Raw genomic sequence first — 23,546 nt, 5'->3', positions numbered from 1 at the left:
CATGTTTCTCTACTCTGCAACCGGTCATAATAGTGTTTATCTACATGATGTTGTGTGTATATCTTGCTCTGTCTATTGTCTGTACAAACAAATATCCATCTAGGACAATAAATCTAAACCTAAATCTAGTTCAAATGCTAGAATGGCTGGCAATGTTGTCTTCAATTGTGTAAAAAAAAAAAAAGGTCTCTTATGTAATCATCTGTGATTAAAGAATATTTTGGAATATGCTTGTACATTTTGATAATAAATTAAGTCTGATCTACCGAGCCAAAAACTTACCAAACGTACCGGCTCTATATAAACTATGGTTTCCTGAACAGAGTAAAGACAATTCTGCAAGCCAAACTCAACTGAATTCTGGCTAGTGTCTGACTAGCAACCTGACTTCATTCGTTTTGTGAGAAAAAATGTGTGAGCTGACCTGTCTGAACTGGCCTTCTGATACTCCATCCCTGTAGAAAATGATCCTGGTGGGCTTGTAGCGGGTTGACTTGTAGAACTGTATCAGCAATTCCCGCACCATGGAGGCGAGGTCCTGGATGACCTCCTGCCTGGGCCTCTGGACCCGCACAGTAGCACAGTATCTGCTGGGGTGGGCGTCCATACTGCCTACCACCTGGAAGAGAGAGTGTGGGGGGGGGGCATGGTGATAGATTGCAAGGGGTCAATCAAGAATTAATGTCAGATACAGGGGAAAGTTAATAGGTTTATACATTCAACCATTAGGTAAGGTGTAGTCTATATATCTACACAATTCCACTTCTGCTCCGTTGCCGCCGGAAATTCCATCGGATGTCACTCTTTCTGGCCGGATGTCCGTTACCTTTGCTTCCGTTTTGTTGTAATTTTAAACTAATTGACTGTTCCTCAAATATCTGCAGGGTAAATCCAGACAGCTAGCTAGACTATCTGGCGAATTTGAGTTCTCCCTTGCACAACTGAAATATCTTTTAAACAAATGTTCCACCAAAACAAGTTCCTTCCCGAGGCACCCTGGGTCCGTACGGCGCTTAGCAACACCCAAGACGATTGTTATTTGGTTTAAAAAAAAAAAGAAAAAATGCAAATAAACCAGAGCATGTTTTTCTCCCATTCCAAAATGCTGTGTGGACTAGCCGGACCCTCCTCCTCAGCGCTGTGGAGGAAGGTCTGGCAATGCAAGACTAGGTCGGGTGTAAAATGAAGAAGAAGAAAAACTCACTGCTGCAATTGAAGGCTTCTTCCCATCTCCAGCAGGCGGATGTGTCACATCTGCTCCCAGGAAGATCACTGGCTGGTGAAACACTGATGGTCTATTGATTGAAAAACAACAAAGACATTTGTTTTATTGAGTTTCTCGCATAGAGAGTCATATTATGTTGTGAGTCATATTATGACACAAATTTTTAAACAATAATTTAACAGTTCAAGCTACAAGAAGCCATTTAAAATCAGCATCACTATAGCAGAGCATTGCCAAATGTGATATAATAATAATAACTTTTATATTATTTCTTTATATAGCACCTTTAAAAACAGAGCTGTATACCGAGAAGACAATATAATAGCAGAAAGCCAAACAGTGAGAGGAATAAAGCAAGACAAAATTAATTATAAATTTGCGGGTTTAAACCTTTTTTCTCAATAGCAACTTCAAATTAATTTCACACGTGTGGTCCGACGTCGTTATAAAACATATCCTGCAAGCTTTTTTAATAATTGGACAAACAGTACACTTTTTTTTAAATGCCAACAACTGGTTTGTCAAAAACTTTTATTTTCAATTCAGTGTGATATGTAACTCAGTCCAGCTCACAGCAATTTGAGAAAAACAGATGACCAACACAAAAATAAATGCTAATAAAGCCGCAAGCTGGGATTCCAAGCTGGATTTGTGTTATTCCACTTCCAGTTATTGTGCATTTAAAGCACCTGCTAGTGGTCAATTTCAATGAGACTTGCAGTGTCTGTGAAAGATCACTGTGCAAACACTTCCTGGGAGTTTTGTGTTGATTGGACAAACATTTAGTCATTTATAGCCTGCCTTGACCTACAGCATCTGCAGTTTGTTTGCATTTCTATCTCCCCCTGGTGTGCAACTTGACTGAAACTTCCAGGGCGTGGTTCGGGTACTTATGAGGACATAGCCCGAGGGATTTGTGATGATTAGACCATGAATATATTATTTATAGTAAAATATGTGTAATGCCAATCACCTATCTTCAGCTTGTAATGCCCCCTTGCGGCGTATGTATGTAAAACTGTCTTGGTATATCTGGAGCACTTATCTGAACATACCCTTGGCTTGGCATAACCTTAGTTTTGTGATGATTGGCCTTACGGTTGCTGATTTGTGTTCATTTAAGTCCAGAGCCATGCCCCTTTCGAAGTTCATTGGTTAATAACTTGAAAATTAATTGAGATATCGATATGCTTTATGTCCATCTCTCAATTAGCAGGAGACAATCTCAAAAATGTTTTTCAAAAAATTAAAAATGGAGGATATATGGTATATGATATATGGGAGGAGAAGCAGAGCATGACTGACCGTTGGTGAGGCACCAGGATGTTGTTGATGCCTCCCAGCTTCACGTTGATCTTGAGGCAGAGGTTGGACAGGGTCTGAGGGGACGTCTTCACCACGTTCTTCACCTGGACACACTGCGTCGCCATGCCCAAGAGGGTGTCTCCCACACGCTTTACCTCGGCTGTGGGTGGTTACAAAATGTGAGCATTAGGAAAAGGAAAAGTTGAGTAAATCCCCAAAAAATATTTCATCCTCGCAAAAGTAGCACAGGACTTTATAATGTTGGTCAGTTTTTAAAATAGAGATTTAGGAAGGCAGTGGAATAATATTCAACTTATGATCCGTAATTAAATAAAAACAATACAAGAGAGCAGTCATACATTGAAACAATGTAGGACCGAAGAATAAAACATGGGTATGTGCAGTCTGAGAAATATACTTAAAAACAGAAAATATAATTCCTGGAACATTATTGATAGAGCGAGAACTACACTCTCCTCAATGTGGTTCTTTCATTGATAGAATTTGATATAATATTGCCCCAGCACTGAGTCCCAGAGTAGCATTAGTGTTTCCATCCAACCTAAGTCATAAGAACATCTCTAGGGCTCTAATTTAAATATTTATTTTATGCAGTTTTCTAACCATAGACAGGAGTCTTTCCCGGTAGAATGACAATGATGAGCTGCAGTCCGGCGTAGGTGTTCTTCAGGTGTCTGAACATGGGCTCCACACTGTCAGCTCCCTGGGCGTATTTACAGAAGCATGGCTGGCCCTGGATGGGCATCCCAGCATCCTTAGAAATCTTACGTAGCTGGTCTGTGAAACCCCTACACAAGGAAGAGGCAGGAGGCTAACATGAAATGTCAGTAGAATGGTGAAGTCAACTACAATCAAAGGCTGTGCCTGTTTTGCTTGGAAGAAAATACCTGCGGACACCTGCAAAAATGTTGTCAGCACAACAGAAAATATGGTTCTTTGTGTAACAGCAAATGGTATGTCAATGGTGTTTGACGTTAATCAGTTCTCATCATTGCATTTGTCCATGCTGAGCAGTGTGCAGAGCCTGACAATTTTATTTTACTAGTAAAAATGTTACTACTTTACTAATTGATACCAGAAGGACTCACATTCATTAAAGATAACCATAAATATGTCAAAGGTAGACAAAAGGATAATTTTTTTATCTGTAGTAGTCCCTGACCAGATGTCAAAAACATACCCTAAAAACTGCAAATCGCCTTATGCTGATAAGAAGTGCTACTGTTCTTTAAGAAATCATATGAAACAGATAATATTAAAGGGCAACTATTATATAGCATTTTGAGGATTATACTTGCATTTTGTGTTTGTACTAGAATATGTTTACATGCTTTAATGTGAAAAAACAAACAAAATTTTTTTTATTTTTCTCATACTGCCCATGGCTGCTGCACCTGTATTTACCGCTCTGGAGGAGTCCATAAAAATCCCAGTCTGCTATGATTGGCCAGCACACTTCCTGCAATCACTCTAGTTAAAGCAGGAGCTACTGCAACGGAGCATACATCAGGACGTCGTACCATGAAAAATCACGAATAAAAGTTCTAAACCAAATAGTACTCAGCCAAACATGTCCCAGCAGTTAAGTGATCAGAATTTGGGGAGAAATTACCACCATTGGCTAAAATTACTTAATTAATGTTGCTTTAGCATGTAACTAGCTACTTAATGGTTTGCTGTATGCTATAACTAATGTAGTCAATGTATCAGTCAAAGAAATAAGAGTACAACTAGAAAACAAGGTATTATCTCCTTAATACCAAAACATGATAGACATTTAACATTGAACTTGTTATTTTATAGAACGTTGTAGAGACAATTGAAATGTTTTATAAGGGAATGAATAGTTCTGTAATAATAAATTTCAACACATCTCACTTAACATTGTATGGAGTACTTTTATCAAACGCTGAAGGCCTGTCTTTCTTTGTTTACCCTTCACTTTCTTGTTTGTTAAGGATTCCATGGCCAATGATATTAAAAAGTTATTCCTTGGTTTAAACAAAAAAAAAAAAAAAAAAAAAAACTAACAAACTTAAAAAGCAGAACTATCTAATAATAGAGAGGAAGGAGGTCTTGAAGCTTTGAATTTTATTGATACGGTTAATGCTTTTAAAATTAACTGGCTTAAAAGAGGCCTGGCAAACCCAAATTCTATATGGTTCTTTATCCATAACCATATTTCTAATAAAATTGGTTGTCTTTCTTTTGACATGTAATTACTCCCCATACAGACTTCCTTTTGTATTATCCAAGTTTCATCAGCAAAAAATGGTATTGATTAAAAAAAATGATAATAACCTTATTTGTCAAATTTTACAAAAGTTAAAACTAAAATATTGGTCTGATTTAAATTGTTTCAATCCACTATTATAACATTGTAGATATGACAGAAAACATGGAAAAGCATAATAGGTGACCTTTAATTCATGCCAGATAACAATCTATGAAGACAAAAATATACAAATAATATCTGACATCATTAAAGATGAATGAAAAAGGCAAAACAGATTAGTGATTTGAATAGTAATCTAACAAATGTATTTTGAAATTTCATGAACATAATTAAATGAACATCATCACTGTACGCACAGTGACAACAGAATCTCAGAAAGTGACCTTTTGAAAACATTTGCAAATAATCATACTTTAGTATTTCTTCTCGACACTGCCTTTGCGTGGCAAAGCAGGCGATGGCCCACATCTTGATCTCCACCCCGGTGTGGAACTGCTTCCCCCTCATGTCCCACACCCCGTGGCTGGGCGTGGCTACAGTGCGGTTCTGAAACAACATTGCAGTCTCACCGCATGTACTCATGATTTTGTGGGCAAACACTCGCATTCATTCAGACTCACGCTTACACAAGTAGAAAGACAAGAGTGCCCTCACTCACATACAAACATAAACACACACACACATTTACTTTCTGAAAACCCACAGAATCCACGCGCACTTTTCATCCATACCAAAATGTATTAACATTCACTTTCACTACAGAAATTCACAAAAGAAGCCAAGAAAGTCCAAGAAACATGCATTTGAAAAACATAGTTGTGCTCACCAGAGAAACCTTTAACTTTCAAATTAAATAACAATAATCGTTGAAGTGCTTGAAGTTGAATTTCATTGCAAAGGTAGTGTGATGTACTGTGACAAATCTCATAATGGTGTCACAGGTCTCACAAATACACACATCCAAATGTATAATAGTATAATAATTTTATCTTTCGCTTTGGTATTTATTTTAACTTTTTTACGTTCTATGCAGCACATTGTACTTTGTAAGTGCTCTGTAAATAAAGTGTTTCAATATAATCATTGATATTATTTTTATAGAAGTAGTTATGTAAAGATGTGCAACCTCAGAAAAGATAAACAGACAGATGTTAATAAATGCAGTGGTTCAGTCTCAGTAAGCTGTTACTTTATGCAATTTTGTAAACTTCTTTAACCCACCTTTTTCTAACTTCACAAAGGAAAATTGACAAAATGTTGGCAAAGGCTATATACTTTAGAACATGTCTAATCAGTCAGAGAGAGATACAGTAAATGTTTCGTGTCTTGTTTGCCCCTCTAATAAATGTTTTAAGTTCGCACTACTGAGACTCAACCACAAAAAAAGCCAAACAAACTGACACAGTGTAGTAGTACAAACAGAAGCCAGTAAGTTAGTTCCCCTTGGAGACAGTGAAATAAAGGCTGAGGAAGGGGAGAGCGTGTCAGACAAACAGAGAGAATGGGCGTGATTTAAAGGAAGGGTACCATAAAGTGCTCTGTGCTCACCCTGCCGCCGTACTGCAGCATGGGGGCGGGTAGCACTCGCCCCGTCACATGGGCCATCTCGTCGCGCACCTTGAACTGGAATTCCTGCACAAAAGGGTCCGCCTCGTAGTTGGCACTGCGTACCTGCAGGGAAACAGGGTGGGAATATTGGACACAGGTTCAAGCCACTGTAGTTAATGACAACATGAGTTGTCATTAACTACATAGCCATGTGTTGTATGGAAGTTTTCTACATCTGCTCATTTATCCTGGCTTGTTTTGGTTGAAAAACTGTTGTGACATTTTGGGAAATAAGCTTAGTTTGCTTTTCTTGCGTTAGATGAGAAGAACAATATGTCTGTCAGTTAATATTACGTTCTTCTTCTCACCTAACTCTCAGCCAGAAAGTGAATAAGCGTATTTCCGCTAAAGTCAAACTATTTCTTTAAGAGCAGAAGCTTAATTTAGAAGAGGCTTGTTGTGAATTATCAGTGTTGAAACTATTTATCGGATGTTGATCAGTAGTAGTAACACCTGTGATTCCTCTTAAGAACAAATCCAAAGTGCAGCGGTAGTTCACTGGGCATTTAATCACAAAATGTCACAATGATGTCTACAATGTTTGCCTCTGTGCCAAGTGCTTGTGCCATCATTGTTTTAGATAGACCTTAGGCCTATGCTTGTAACCCTATTGAGGCTTTGCTTTTCTGTACGGGTATTAGGTTTCTTTAATGGTTCTTTAATGCAATTTCTATTTTGCAGTTAGCATTTTGATTGTTTTCATTATTGTTGGTGGAAAGGAAAAAAATGAACTCGTAAATTGGTGACAAGTCACACAATGTCAAGCGCAAGCTCCCTAATCCAAAATGACCGTAAGTAAGCACAGGGTAACTGTGCCCACTTGGTACTTCTGTAGTTCAGACAGACACAGCTAATCTGCTTGTGTTGCCCTTTTCTGTCTCTCAACCTCTGCTATTACGCCCACACTTGCCTGTAAGTTCTAAGCATCAAAATGAAAACTAGAGCCCGACCAATAAAGGATATTTAAGGCCGATAATGATACCAATAGTTGGTTATATAAAAATCCAATATTCCGATATATCGGCGGAGATATACTGTATCTTAAAAAAAATCCATAAAACGCATAACAAAACATTAACAGATTTCCCTTACATAAGTTATTTGTAGTTATTTATAAGTTCTTACTAAAATAGTATGATAATAATTTGTTTTGTCACAGACCACAGATCAGAGGAACATCAACATATGTTAAAGTTCTGATAAATAAAATGTATAAAAATACAAACTTAAGATATGAAATCGAAAGTCCTTTGAACAAAAACAACAACAAAATAAATCAGTGTTGCCGGGACGTTGTAGAGCGCCCTCTGGTGGACAATGTATGCAATGCCAACACTCATAACATGGTTGACCGTCCATTTTCATTTTTTAAATATTCATAAATCAGAATAATTTATTTGCTATTGTAAATGATTCTGATGAATGAATATTTAAATATTTGGTGTCGGCCATTATAAATGCAGATACGGTTGGTGGGGAAATGCCTAATATAGGCCGTTAATATTGCCATGCCAATTTATCGGTTGGGCTCTAATGAAAACGCCACCACAATGCTGTCTATGTCTATTTCCTGTAAGCAAGTCCAGTCATTTAGCTTCTGAGTGAAGAGATAGGGAGATGTGATTTAATAAGGTAACAGCAGGAACTGAATGTGCATTGTTATTCTGATGGTGGCCAGAGGCAGCGTACAGTCCATCAATCTTTCCATAAACATTACGCTGCAGACACTGTAGCAGCCTCACACACATTAAAGCCATTACAACTCTGGTATTTTGTTGACCCTACTTAGGCCCGCCCTGTAATTGCCAAATGCAACGGACAAGCACGCAGACATGCCTCTGTTAACAATATAAAATGAGAATCTAGGATGGGTGATTACTAAACAAGCTAAACAGCATGGCAACCAAGTGTTGACAAGCTTAGCAACGCGGCAGCCATCCAGGCAGCGTTTTGTCTATGGCTGTGTAGACACCCTCCTCCTTTAAAGTTAGAGCCCCAACAATGGCTTGTTTTTTTGACTTTGTACGGTATTACCTTAACCTAACCACTTAAATGATGGTGCATACTTAGCACACTGTACAACATAAGATGTTCTGCCTACTAGGCAAATTTCAGGTCAATAGGACAGTATATGATGTACAAACCAACAACCAAATTACAGTACATAACGGTACAAATTTTAACCATTCTACTTATGCAAGTGCTCATTCCCAAAAAAAATCATATGTAACCAAATATAGGTGATGTATTGATATTGATGCTGAAGGAATACCTGACATACAGTCAACTAATCAACAGATGCCACCAAACTTAAACTCAATATCAAAGCTGGGTGTCCATGGGGTGATAGAAGGGATCTTGATCCAACTCACCAGCCTGCTGATCTCCTCCTGCCTGTCGGGTGCAGAGCGAGCTGTGGCTTTGATCATAGTGGAGGTCTGATTATCTGTCAGCTTCTTGATGCATCGTTGACCTGCTACAATGTTACACACCTGCAAGAAAATGAAGAAGAAACGTTAAATCTGTAATTTACATACATACATTTATTCATATACATTTTTGTTTTTATTGAGCGAGCTGCATATTATTCATACAGCTGACACACAGGCACACCTGACCGCTGCAAAGCAGACGATGCACCGCAGGTTCCTTCATTTTGAGTTATGTTTACAAACCCAACCCAAACCCAATGTAAGAAAAAAGTGAAATAGCAAGATGTTATCTCTCACCTCCAGGGGCAGGTATGTGTGCTTTTGCTCCTGACCCACTTGTAGACAGGGCAAATGTGGGTACTTCAGCTGCAAGTTGTACTTTTCCCTGAAGTACTGGGCTACAGTGCGCTCTACTGTTTGACCATTTTCCAACTGTAGAGGGAACCTGCAAGGAAAACAGCATCTCATGTTAAAAACTGAGGGCAACAGGATTAGATTTGTTATTTATTTTGTAATAGTGCCATAGTGCTGATTAAACGATATATAATCAAGCTAAATCAGTCTAATCTTTATTCATTGGTTTGCCTTACAATTTCAAGATATAAAACCATGTAAGGATAGCGGTGATGCAGACTATTTTGCTATAAATGCAAAGGTTTTACATAGTCTCGGATCACTTACTTAAACTAGATTTGTTTTATTAACTTCAATACTTTTCAGTGTTCACTATGTGCCAGGGACATTATGACTCTAAAATCAGATTGGAGGAAAAACAACATGATTGTAACAAAAAAATACAATTTGTAATCTATTGGCTAGCTACCATATTCATATCAGTGACAATAGCGCAGAAAGAGACCACAGTTATGGTCATAAGTAGGATTTTACATGAGGTTACATTTTCATACCATTACACTCCTAATCACTACTAAACAAAACTGAGCATTATGACCTTCATGAAGGTAGGACTTATTGCTACTGTTGTACACTGTATTAGTTTTAGTTAGGTGCACCTTAAACTGGCAACTGAATGTAAGTTAATTAATATTAATAAAAACCATAGCATAACAATTTAAAAGTAGGTAGCCATCTATCATCAAACCTAACAATCACTATTTAAATATCATTAAGTATCTTTACTCTTATTTTAACAGCATATCGCTACATGGCTATTGCCATAGATATGGATCATCCTTTTCAATGGCAACATGGTGACGTACCACCATTTAAAGGATAACACACAGCAAGGTATTCTACTCTGGACTGTTAAGCCTTTGGAAATTCTCTGGAAGATCAGCAGGCACACACAACAGCTACTTCACTCTTGGATGACTAATATTGACTGCATTGTTTGTTAGATGAGTCAGCTAATATCTGGTTTGTTTGGTGGTGAATCGGTGATGATCGCATCCTCTGTGATCTGTGTTCTCCGCCCCCAACACATCCACGCACTCAGCCCAGAGTCTCCTGTTCCCCTGCCCGCCCGGAGGCTGACTCACGTTTGATGGCTGGCAGGCCGACGGGTCACATTGCAGACGCGGTACTTCCTCCGCATGGTTCCACAGTGCGTCACCTCTACCTTCAAACCTGGTGAATAACAGAAAGTGTTGGAGAAGCATTAAGAATATGTCTGCGCGTGAAGGGCTGCGGGATGTGCACTCCATGTTTCTGCTCAAACACACCTAATGCACTTTTATTTATTTGATCAAGCTCTTTTTCTCACATGCAGGCGCACTTTAGACTACCGTAATCACCTTTAATTTCTTTGGTGAATTTGACCCGGTGCGAATCTGTGAGTGGGCGAGGCTGCTCGTCTATGTTATGGATGTCCAGCACTTCACACATGAACTGGATGACCGGCTGGGCCTTGTAGAAGGCGGTGGCAGACACTGCAAGATAAAGCAAAGACAGAGGCAAGAGTCATTTAAGCCAAATAAAACCCATAATATACTATAACACTACGCTAAATGACAACAACTTCATTCTAAAAATACAACGGTGTTATACCAATACACATCATAGTGCAAACTGGATGGTCACATGTTGAGTGTCTGTCTGAAAAGAAATGTAAAACTTTTATGCAGTAAAACAACATCTGACAATGTAGGATAATAGGCACCTTGTAGGGCTTTTTTAGTTTTTTTAAATGAAATTAAAAGCTGTTATAACAACTGAAATACTACTTTTCACAAGTTCTTAACTCCTTTAGAAGCCCGTATGTTCAGAACAGTATGTGCTATGTAAATTTTCCCACAACAACCAGACTGCACAGCTACAAGTAACAAGACTAATGCATGAATACTAGATAAGTTGTAAGACAAGGATAGAATTTGTCTTCTTGAATGTGAAATTACCTGTTAGAATATGCAATAAATCAATTATAAATAAATAAAAATGAATCATTAATTAATAATTTACAATGGAAATGATAGTGGCCGGAAAACTTTCCATTTTTCTTTTTGATTGTGTTTGGCTTTAATTGCAGTGCATTTTTTGTTAACCGAGACTCTCAGTCCATATTATTTATTGTTTTTGGTTGTTTTGTTCATTTATTGTGGATATTTAAAATGTCTTCCAGTTCCAGTGTTAAATATTCTTTAGAAATAAAGGTTTATTGATATTTCAAAAGGTGTACGTGCATTATTTGCCATTTTCATTATTTTAAATAAAAATGGTCTCTGAACGACAATGTTATCATTTATCGCAATAATTTCTGTGACAATTTATCATCTGGCAAAATGTGTTATCGTGACAGGCCTAATTACTGTGTGGCTCTTTTAGAGGCTGATCCCATCATCTTTGTGTAATCAGGCCACCGTGTTAAATTAATGTACCATGAACACAGGAGGTGCAGTTCATGCAGCACAAAGTCTGTGTGGAGATTCTCCCATTGTCAAATGTAGGCAGGTTCCCTACTTTCTCGAAATACATGGAATTAGAATATAGGTGATAGGTGGGACGGCAGAGCAAAACTTACATCAGAGAGAAAGTCAAATCCAGGGAAAAAGGGTATTACAAAACACAAAGCAAGACCAAAAGAAATCCCAAAATGGGCAGAGAGAGATGAAGAGAGTGTGGTGTCAATGTTGTTGACGAATTATCTGGCTCAGCTGTTGTGATGTAAACAATCCCTCTCTGACGGTGGGTTTGATGAAAGCACTGATTGTGCAAATCCATGAAGCAGATAATTGCACGTACACACACTCTCTTACAGTACACCTCTGGTTTGCACCCTTGAGCCTTTCACCACTGACAGGAAGTGACATCATTCCTAATTGTCCTCTCCACTCATCGTAATTAAATTTCTGTGCGTTTGGAAGTGTTTATGAGTAACACCTGCAAATGTTTAAAATCAAAAAGGGCTCATTTCTCATTAATTACAATTATTTGGTATATGCACTTTGTTGCATGCACATGAATTTGCCTTGCCTTAACAAAATGCCATACAGTCGTTTAAAAACAAATGCTTCGCAAACACTTGGGAGTTCTAGTTTGTTGCTGGAGAGCAGACAAGAAACTTGAGCCGACCAATGGATTTTGAAGAATGACAGGGCGGGAAAATGAGACAAAGAGAGAATCAGAGAGGGAAAGACTCAAATAGAGACCGACAATAGAGGCTTCAAAGACTTGGAGCAAAACAAAAGCTGTCTCAAGGAAATGCTCCACAAAGCTACCCTCCTGACTCAGGCAACACACACACACACACACACGTCTCCATAGCAACTGACTAGTCTGTTCCCCATCCAACCAAAAACCCACCTCCCTCCAAGTTCCTCTAACACACACACACACACACACACACACACACACACACACACACACACACACACACACACACACACACAAAGTCTGACCCTTTCCGCAATTCATTAAACAGATTGAAATTGGAGCTCACTAGTCCACGCCATCAAACTAAGTTCTTTTTTTCTACTGACACTAATCCTGTGATAAAACTAATTACCAAATTACATTGTGAACTTTACCCATCAAAAAAATACTTCTTATCCAGCAGAATTGGCTCCGTTCTGACAAATTGGTCAACAAATACATGACATGCTATGACGAGAAGGATGAAGGCCGTCGCCATGTTAAGCTTAACTTATTCAACAGCCTTGACACGTAATGCAAGCAGCGAGTACAGTTTTGATTCAAAGTAAAAATCTATCTGGTAGTTTCACACTGCGCCCATAGAAGTTGTGCTGCTTTATGAAGCACTTCAGCCTCTCCCATTGATGAAAAAGCTTGAGTGTTCTGCAGACCTCATTCAGCTCCAATGCCATAACTATCGAATGAATGTGATATTGTGATGTTAGATTTATGTTAAATACAGCTTTTAAATTTCCTCAAACATAGCATTCTTGAAAGTAAATCAATATATATTAAAGAACCCGTATAATGGAGGCTTCATGTAACTCTAATCTATTTAATTATTAAAATCTCATTTCCCCGGCTGTGAAATGGGAACAGCGAAAACAATTGCTGTGTTACTGTAAAAGAGAAGAAATTCTTTATTTTTCTTTTCTTTTTAACAAAGATTGAATAAAAAAAAAAGAAATTGTGAATCTTGTACATATTTTAATATTTTGAAATATAAACAGCCATGTTAGCTATATCAGCTATATTATCAAACATAGTTCCGACTGTGTCTGAAGCAATAGGCATTAAGAACAGCTCTTCTATTTACATCGTTGGAGCTGTAAGGACATATTGAAGCCCTGAAGTGCCATCAAAGCCAAATCAAGTCTAGGTTGAATTTGGTTCTCACCATCAATGTTAAGCATCATCTTCCACATGGCAGGGCGCACGGACTGATGGAAGCCAAACCAGACTTCCCTCCCACCTCCCAGGGGATGGTCATAGCCCTCTGGGGCAGAGAAGAAGGATCGGCCCACCGGAGTGTACCTAGATGGAGAAAAGTAGCAATTTTAAGAAAAGAGCAAAGAGATTAAAGGAATAACAGATAATGGGGGAGGTTAAGACAAAAAAGGTTGTGAAAAAAGGACAAGACGAAAAGCAGGAGAACATGGGGCGAGTAGGAAAAGGGAGGATGAAAGGAAACAGAGAGGAAATGAAGATTAGTTCAAACATCCTGAATTGTGAATGTAGGTCAATGTGTGTTTAAACAGTGTCACGTTCGGCTGCTCGTCAATATGGCTTGAAACTACATCAGTGAAATGAGAGGCGGTGACACTGCCTGAGCTCATCCACCTCTTATTTCTCTGCCCAGCAGACACATTAATAATCATAAAAGGGCTACATTTTTCTAGGTGAATCCTGTACTGGCAATGTGTCCTGATGCCATTGCAATAACAGGCCCCTGTAAGCTGCGAACAGGGCTAAATGAAAGGTGACTGTAGAACCACTTTTTTAATAATGCCTTGAAAAAGATTTTCATTAAGACACTGGTGATATTGTGTTTGACTGTGCTCCTGCTGGAGCTTGGGAACGTGATATTGAGTGGCAGATGGTACGAGGTCAGGTATGGCGCTTAGTGAGAGCCCATGGAAGCTGTGTTTGATTTCCGTTGGGATCAGAGTGCTCATATTGGTGCACTATGACAAAACCAATATAAAGTATATACTGAAAGTATCCGTGGGATATTTGTTTTTTTACAATGTGTTCTCTTTCTTTTGACTTATGTTTGCTGACTGAAAGTGAAGGTGGTGAAATTAGGAAAGACTGTTTCCTTGGCTGGATCTGCTGTTTTAAAAGATCATTCTTTAACATTACCTCCCAATTATTTAATAATAACAACAATAAATGGTCTATTTAGGCCTCCAGCTGTCAATAAAAGAGTGAACCAATATGTCTAAACGTGACAAAAACAGGCCAAATAAAAACAGCAGCAGCTCACTTCATGGAGGGCAGGTGTCGCAGCACCACATCCACAGCATGCACAGGGTTGGTGCTGATGGGCTTGTCCAGCTCCAGGGGCTCAGGCATGCTGCGGCCGGTCAGCACCTCGTGGAGCATGTGCCAGCTGACCAGAGACACAAACTTGATGGAAACTTTGAAGGGGCGATCTTTCCCTCCCTCCCCCGGTAGAGTGACATCCAGGTCCACCTAAGGGGGGACAGGACGGGACAAAAGGACGAGACAGGAAAAACAAGTTTAGATATCAAGGCAAGTCGATTTAGTGAAAGTGGTGGTTGTTAAGATTTTGTGAATTGGTATATTATGTGATTGCACGTGTCTATGCAGGGGTATGTCAGGTGTAATGTCCTGCAGGTATGTTTTGGTTCAGGTTATGGCGAGCTGTTGACATTTTGTGTCTGTATGTGCACTAGATAATCACGCACGGTTTAGTTTCAGGTTGTGAAGAAGACACATGTTTGTGTGTTTTCATGTCCGTGTTTTGGAGTCTGTTTTTTTAAGCTCACCCCTGCGGGTGCCACAGGCAGTGGGTTGGCTGTGTACAGACTCCTCTTTCCATCATAGACTGGCCTTCGATCCCCAAAGATTGTCACCTTAAAGTGCTGTACCATTGAGTCCACCACCTCCCTGCAAGACAGACAAACAGACAGACAGACAGACAGACAGTTTCAGTTATACTGTAGACATCAAAATGCTGATGTTTTAGAACTGCACTTGACATAATTGTCAAACATATAATTTGACAACCTCTGAATCAAAGGTCCCAGATTCAACCCAAACCATATCTAATATGTCCATCAACAACCATTTTTCTTTTGGCAAGCAAAACCCTGTGTATTCACGCACTGGAGCATGCTCCATGTTGAATAGCAGTTAAACGCTTATTCTAGATGTAAATGCTCTCTCTGAGAAACGTGCAGGAGAAGTTTTAAAAGATACTATTCAGACCTGTTGACTCGCCGAGGGCACTTGTCAGGCTTGATGTCTACCTCGTAGAGGTAGACATCCATCTTGGGGATCTCCACCTGGAAGCAGTTGGCCAGCAGTTTGATGGGCTTCCCCATGGTGCCATAGCCAGGCCGCCGAGGCATGGCGAACAGGGACTGGGCCCCAACGGCTCCTGAGGAGGACCAGAGGGGAGAAGAAAGGAAAAGAAGACTCTGTTTCAGGTCACTCAGGGTGAGAATGTGCTATATCTATACACACACTGAGCCGGTTATGTTTTATTAAACATAATACGTCAAGCTCAGCTGATACATCCTACTGACATTGACAGATACTCGTTTATCATCAAATCTGTAACTGACTCTATCAGTTTGTATATTTAAACTACTTTTCTTTTTAAACTCAAATTTAAGTTTTTTTTTACAGTTTGTTTACTGATGTGTTGTAATATACCATAGTTGATAACTTTGTAACAACAATTTAATACCCAAATTTGAGGTATCTTTGCCCAAACATTATGCATATGTTATTTGTTCATACACAGTTACCTAGTTCTCAAAATTGTTCTAAAAACAAAAAGTGGCACCATTGCACATGCATACACTCGAACAAAGTCCATGAGATGTCTTAGATATGAGTCACTTTGATCCAGAAACATTGAGTTCTGTTCGGCTTAATGTGCCACACCCATGTCGGGGCTATTTTTGGGTCTGCTGAGGATTGCCTTCCACATCACACTTTACAAAACATATGGCTTTGCTGATGTGCCAATACAATGTTATTGTACATTTGCATAACAATTGCAATCTTCACATAAAAATTCTGATGAGACCCGAAATTGTTAGTTTAGCTTAATGTGCCCCTTCAACCCCCGTTATTTTCAACTGTCTCGTAGCCGTAGGCCTCACACTTTCTAATCCCTTCTAAAAAACTACCCCAGATGTGTCATTGATAAATGAGTCACGGTGGAGGGTGATTCACCACCGATTTGACTCATAGGCTAACATGTGTAGGTGATGGTAGGGATGAGGGCCCTGCTGAGGGGAAGTTCATAAAAAACCTTCCCAAATCAGAACAGAAACCTTACGTGAGGTAGCAGCAGACAACATGAGCAACCCTGTTTGTTTACAGTCAGACTCTGAAAGTGTGTACTTTGTGCCCTTCTCTCTTTTTTCAGTTTCTCCTCCGGTGGGCTGTGGAGTGAAGGCCAACAGGGTTGATGGAGGGTAAGGCCTTGTGTTTTAAATCGCCTGCTGGGATAAAATGATGAGAAAAAAGGAGGAAAGCCTGGAATTCACGCCACGGCTGTCCCTCTCACAGAAAACTAAATGCACACCAACTTTTGTAATGGTAATTTCAATGGGGCCCTCAGTGAAACTTGTGAGGTAAGCCTAATTTCCCACACACATACACAGAGTGACAAAAAGAAGGACGATATTCTGGGAAATCTTCATCAAGGCCACAGAAATAAAAGTCTACCCAGGATTGTGATCCGTCCTAATTCAGTGACCCAGAGCTCACTCAAGAAGCCTGGATACAAACTTCAAGGAAGTTCACTTCTTTCCGTTATTGACAGCACTTTTTTCTGATGGTCCTGGAGAAATCGCTAGCAGGGAGTGGCAGGATTAGAGAGTAGGGTTGGGGTTTTCTGGCTTTCATCTGCCTCTCAATACTGGCTTCCATTCAGCATGAGTCACAGAGCCACCACGGGCAGAGAAACACACAGTGGAGCATCCTTGAGTCCATGCATGTGGGTTTAAGAGTGAATGCACTACAAGAGAAATGACAGGGTCTTACAGCGAGAAGCATCCTGCCTACTTGCACACACAGGCACTAAAACACACACAGCCATTTGGTTTATGTTTGGTATGAAACCCCCACACAGAGAAGTACAGAAATGTCTAGCTGCACTACTGCACAGACCACTGATAGAGCAGGTCTATTTTTCCTATATTACACCCTGGTGTTTTTCAAAACAACAGATAAAAACTGCTATAAACTCCCAGATTCACAGTTCACACAAACAAATTATTTCTGACAAATTTTTCCTCCAAGGCTAAACCTCAAGAAAAAAAGGGCCTGAATGCACAGACCAACCCTTGACACAGACTAATTAACCTATTGCACAGACCAACCTGTATGACCTTACAATGTCATACACATGGAAAGCAACATGCTACGATATCAACCATCAATCAACCAGGCATGTCACATAGATGTGTCCTGCAGCATTTTCAGAATAGCCAATCTGATCCTGATCATTCAGCAACACATCAGATACCTCCCTCTTATCTGCCCCTCTTAGCAACCATGCGTCTCTGTTCCCTCTACAAACAGACATAACAAACAGGTTTGTCAACAGGTAGGAGCGAAGAGGTCAAAGAGGAAGGTTAAACTGTCTGGCCGGGAAACGGATGGAGAGTATTGACAGCAGAGTACTTCAATCTCAAGCTTCCACAGATTTGAGTAGGTCTGTCCAATAGACAATAAAAGGGATTCAAAGGCAACTCATGTAGTTACTGTAAATTAATAGTTTGAGACATGTACTGTAAGCAATGTTGTTTTTATGTGACGAGGGCTAAGACCATGACAGTCAAAATGGACAGTCTCTGGGTTTGTTCAGTGTGTGGGAATATGTACAACCCCCTGACAGAAAATAAAGATGATTGCATGAGTTTACAGTAACATGATTCCAAATTCCCGCAAGACAAAACACAGAATAGCTGTTGGTAGGGGACGTCGAGTACTTGTATGACAAATAGTGAAAACCCAACCACAGATCACACACCAAAAGCTGCTCGATTACTTTTCAGAGTGATGTAAGGGTTCAAGGAAACCTCCCCTTGTTGAGTTCAAGTGCACTTTGAGATAATTACAGGAAGAACATGCTTTAACAAACAGAAGAAAGTAGATGTAATCCTCTCCCCGTCTATCATTACGTTTCTCATTTCCTGAGCATATGCATGCAGAGGGTGAGAGACGACACAGAAAGGCAAACCCTACTGTACCATAAATAAAATTAACTTTCTTAGTGTATTTTAGTAAAATTGCAACAATTCGTGGGTGATCATTATACAAACCGCTGTTTTATGAAAATATGCAAAAACATTTTAAGTAATAGAAGTGAACTATAGTTCTTTTTTAAGAAAATGCAGATATTGATAAAATACATTTTTTTAAGGTTGCCAATACTCTATAAACTTTATAGGGAAGAGCCAACTAAGATCTATGTTTTAATATGCTTAAACCCCGAGTGCTGAAAAGATGTCTCTTATAAGATGGTAGTTTCCTCTTTTAAAGAACAGCTTGATTTTTTGTCACATACAGAGTACTCCAATAGTAACATAGTTCCATGGCAGGATTACAGTATCAAATCATCCAAAGACCCTTCTCAAACTACTCCCACAAGTCCTGCAACATAAATCACTTTGCTGCTGTCCACATCATGGCCAATTTGCTCCAAACACTCGTGACACACAGCTTCATTTTGCCACTTGTGCACTGAGATGTTTTTGAGTGTTGCTTGTACGTTTTGCTGGCGGGCCACCCTACTTTTGGACATATTTTTGACAAGTTGACTGGTTAGGGGAAGAGTTTTGACGCCTTTTACATCTTAAGCAAACTATAAATTTCTGACATACACACTACAAAACATGCTACCTGTAATTAAGTTCAGAAATGCTTTTTTGGTTGCAACCCTTTCTGGTAGCTTGTTAATGTTGTGGATCAGAAGGTTTCTGAATATGTTCACATTGAAAAGGCTCATTCTCTTCTCGAAGATTTATTCATTTATTACCCATATTAGGAACGGACACATCTGAATTCACATGCAAATCTATGGTATGCACATCCATTAACATTAAATACGTTGTGTTAGTGGTTTCTTAGTCCCAATGGAAAATGAATGCCAAGCACAAAGGTTGAATTAAGTTTAGCTTAATTAAATTGAAAAACAAAGCTGAGTGATACCATTTAGTGAGTGAGGCCAGTGTTATACCACAAGGGATTCAATTAATAAAATTAAAATTATATAACAAACCATTAGTTGTGATGCTTTTCTTACCATATGAATGTTTTGCAGAAACATCTCAGCAATGTGAACTTGTTCCACTCTGCAGCTTTGCAACACAACACAGTCACACTGTACACAGTGGGCTGAGAGCCAGTCAAACTGCATAGTAAGAAACTAGGGTCCCTACACCCCAGTACACAAACGTCCACGCTGCTAACGAGTGCACATGTCCACACATACACAGGCCCACGCACCCACACATGCATACACACAATACAGCTGTTGTGTTTCTAATCCAGAGGCGTGAGCTCAGTGGCGAGGCACAATGGCGTCAGTCACAGCAGGCAGAACCTAGAAACACGTGCACATGCACGCAGAAAGAAAGACTGACAGCGGGGCAAGAAGGACTGATGCACATCACACATTGTCAGACTCCTCCCTCATCAACCTCAAGAGGGTTTCATCTGGCACCTATGTGAGTCACGGCCACTCTCTGCCATAGGTAAACACCAGCAGGCAGCCACATACTGGCAGGCTGACGAGGGCCAGTCAGTCACAACAACATGCAAATGTCCCCCTCGGGACGAATCTAAGGCTGAGTGAGAGAGTGCATGTGTGAGAATGAAGTGAGCATGACACTAAGAAAGCAGGAGGGACATGGGTGGGGGTTTAGAATCAACTGTAAAGACCAACCAACCAACCAGACAGACAGACAGACAGACAGACAGACAGACAGACAGACAGACAGACAGACAGACAGACAGACACACAGACAGACAGACACACACACACAGACACACAGACACACACACACAGACACACAGACACACAGACACACAGACACACAGACACACAGACACACACACACACACACACACACACACACACACACACACACACACACACACACACACACACACACACACACACACACACACACACACACACACACACACACACACACACACACACACACACACACAGCTGACCCGGAGATTCCACTCATGCAGGTTAAATGAAGCCTTCTGTCTTTACAGTCTTGCTAGTCCAGCCGGAGTGGAACAGCGGACAGGGGCCAGGAGTTGATGACTTTTTATGTTCACTTGGGCAGGATGGCTGCTATGTCACTCAGAGTTTAAATGCTGTCTAATAGGGGGAAAATAATCGATGCTTAGATGCTTCGCAATTCTCTCTATAACGATTTGATGCTCGATTCTGAAGGTAATAACTGATTATTTAAAAGAAAAATATATATCCAGTATATATATATTTTATAAATTAAATGTGTTGATTTTTGTTTAAAAGTTATTGTCTCCAGACATGTACAGATCAGAAAACAGAGTGAAGAAAAAAAACAACATAAAAATGGCCAAAAGGAGAAAAAAAAGAATAATACATGTGTATACATACAGATGATCTAATAAGACATACTAAATAATTAAGCAAAACACATATAGGCTGTTCATCTTCTCTACCACGTTACATCTGACCACCTCATGTTTCCTGTTCTAAGAAGCCACATCTCCACCTTTAAACATGACTGAGCCTCTGACGTGGAATATTACTGCGAGAGAAGGTGACTCAGCATGTTTAATGCTTAAGCATGGAATGACTACAAAATAAAAACCTCTGTAGACAAAAAATGTCTTGGAATCTTTTGTGTGACCCTTATTGAAAAAAATATTGTTGCACCAATAATCGGCTTAGAATCAAATCGTTGGCCTCTGAATTGAATTGTGAGGTGCCAAAATATTCCCACCCATAGTGTCTAATAAATTAATTTGAACTAAAACAAGGTAATACTCAGATTATTGCAACTTTATGTTAATGCCCTAAAAAGACTGTTTATTTTAAACTTATACTGTACAAAAAGGTCTACAACTTTACCGAAGCCTTGAAGCAACTTCTTCTCAAGCTTAAATGTTGATGTTTGTTGGTGTTAAAAACACTGACTCCTAAAAACAGGAGGAAAAACAGGTCTACATTTTTAATTACAATCGGCTGAGAAACATTTTGCTCAAACTCAATAAGTCTATATACAAATTTTGATTGTCCCTTTAAATGGGAAAAAAATGAAGTCGATATTGAACTCTCTTTTAACAATCCTCATTTCATTGTATGGACTAATGAAAAGATATTCAAATTTCTTTTTTCTCTGCCACTGATGAACAGGAATCCTTCTGTCTGTCCTCCAGTGAGCCCACTGACGAAACACACAGACTTCCCCTCCCAAGTCCCTCTCTTCCGGTCCATAACCTCCCCCTACTATGAGCCCCATAAAGTTTCCTCAAAAAACAGATCTCAGGGAGGGGAAAAACAGGAGGAGGTGGAAAAGAAGTGTGGCCTGGCCGCTCTCGCTTCCAATCTCTGTGACACATCACAACCTCAAGCCTTCCTCCTCCGCCTCCTCCTCCTCCTCCTCCCCCCCCTTCTCCCACACACTCACTCCATCCCTTGACTTATCCCTGTCTGACCAGCCCACTGACTTGTAGGAGTTCCCTGTCAGCCCCACGCTCTGACAAAATCATGTGTCAGAGAGCCAGAGTTGCCTCTAGGCCGCGTTCAGGAATCTTAAGATTAAAAACTAAGCTACTTAAACTACAATGACTATGCTGAGATGAAACAAACTTTTTCTTTCTATTTAGAGTGCTTATATTCTGCTTTCTGACTTCTTCCCTTTCCATTATTGTGCTATATATATATATATATATATATATTTTCTTTCTTTTTTTTGTGCACGTTATACATTTACAAAGCGAAAAAGTCCAAAGTTACTAACCAAACAAACTGCGTCAAAGAAGAAAGAAAAAAGATGAGCACACAGCTTTTGTTGTTCAACTTATGATATTGAATATCATAACTTATGATACTGAATATCACTGACAGCATTCATTTGCTGTTTGAGAAAAAAAAGTAACCACAACATACAAAACATATAAGGTCCTAAAGAACCTGGATACCTGATAATCTCACATTAAAGTCTGGTGCTTAATACTTTTGACTGGAAGAATATTATTGCCAACATTGGCCAGATCTTAATTATAGCATATGATCGGATTGTAAAAAAAAAAAAGCTCTAAGAGGGTTTAGTAGGAAGGGTATTTAATTGTCTTCAGTACAATAAAGACAAGGGTAAATTCCTCTGTACTAAAATGAGCCTAAAGAGCAACGGCAAACTGAATTCTCCATAGAAACCTACAATCTGCCAGTTTGCCTTATGGTTGGCTGGGGCTGAGGATGGGGGTTGTCTATTGTCAACAGATTTCTTGAATGAACTGAGTATTATGGGGAGAGACTGCAAATCAAGTGCTAAGCCCTCCCTCAAAGCCAACCCCACTGTCTAGACAAAATCCACAGAGAACCAGCCTCCAAGGAGAATGACAGAGAGAACAGAGTGTCCCACTGAGGGCACAGGGAGGGAAATAGAAGCAGCAACTAAGGGGCTGGAAGGGGGGGTGGTGGCAACTGTCTGTGAATCAAAAAAGAGCGGGAAACACAGGAGTGTGAGAAAGAAGGGGGAAAAGAAATGGGAAGAATGGACATGAGTGAGACATCAATGGACTGACTGCAAAGCCATACCCACACCAAGCCGAGTCAACCTCAACCAACACCATCCCTACCTGGTTACAAAGTGGGTCAAAATAAAAAATGATATGCAAGAAAATATGTATAGTATCTATTATTTAAGGTTATGTTTAACTTTGAGGCCTAAAGTAACGAAAACAACCAGGTTAAACCAATGTGACATTTCTGACATTGCAACTCAGAATCAGAATCAGCTGTAACGGCCACGTAAGAGTTAACTCAAGGAATCTGACTCTGGCTTTTTGTTGCTTTCACACTACAAACACAGTAGTAGACATATGGCTATAAATAGAGCTGGGCAAT

General features: G+C 39.7%; 1 protein-coding gene across 2 annotated transcripts in view; it reads right to left on the bottom strand.

Moving 5' to 3' along the window:
• Positions 1-23,546, bottom strand: part of LOC117946812 (protein argonaute-3) — a 33,694-nt gene that overhangs the window by 4,465 nt on the left and 5,683 nt on the right. The window contains exons 2-15 of one of the 2 annotated variants that reach the window (XM_034875200.1): positions 15,650-15,821; positions 15,208-15,328; positions 14,682-14,890; positions 13,593-13,729; positions 10,582-10,716; positions 10,327-10,414; positions 9,125-9,272; positions 8,768-8,887; positions 6,315-6,458; positions 5,200-5,333; positions 3,155-3,339; positions 2,531-2,690; positions 1,205-1,295; positions 425-619 (exon numbers count right to left, since the gene is read on the bottom strand). In XM_034875200.1, coding sequence (XP_034731091.1) covers positions 425-619; positions 1,205-1,295; positions 2,531-2,690; positions 3,155-3,339; positions 5,200-5,333; positions 6,315-6,458; positions 8,768-8,887; positions 9,125-9,272; positions 10,327-10,414; positions 10,582-10,716; positions 13,593-13,729; positions 14,682-14,890; positions 15,208-15,328; positions 15,650-15,821 — 2,039 coding nt within the window. The remainder of the gene's footprint in view (positions 1-424; positions 620-1,204; positions 1,296-2,530; positions 2,691-3,154; positions 3,340-5,199; positions 5,334-6,314; positions 6,459-8,767; positions 8,888-9,124; positions 9,273-10,326; positions 10,415-10,581; positions 10,717-13,592; positions 13,730-14,681; positions 14,891-15,207; positions 15,329-15,649; positions 15,822-23,546) is intronic. The other variant, XM_034875201.1, reaches the window with a different exon arrangement.

This window comes from Etheostoma cragini, chromosome 6 (assembly GCF_013103735.1).
Source record: "Etheostoma cragini isolate CJK2018 chromosome 6, CSU_Ecrag_1.0, whole genome shotgun sequence".
Classification (NCBI taxonomy): Eukaryota; Metazoa; Chordata; class Actinopteri; order Perciformes; family Percidae; genus Etheostoma; species Etheostoma cragini.
Note: the sequence above shows the minus strand (reverse complement) of the source record. Positions and strands in the feature narration are given on the sequence as shown.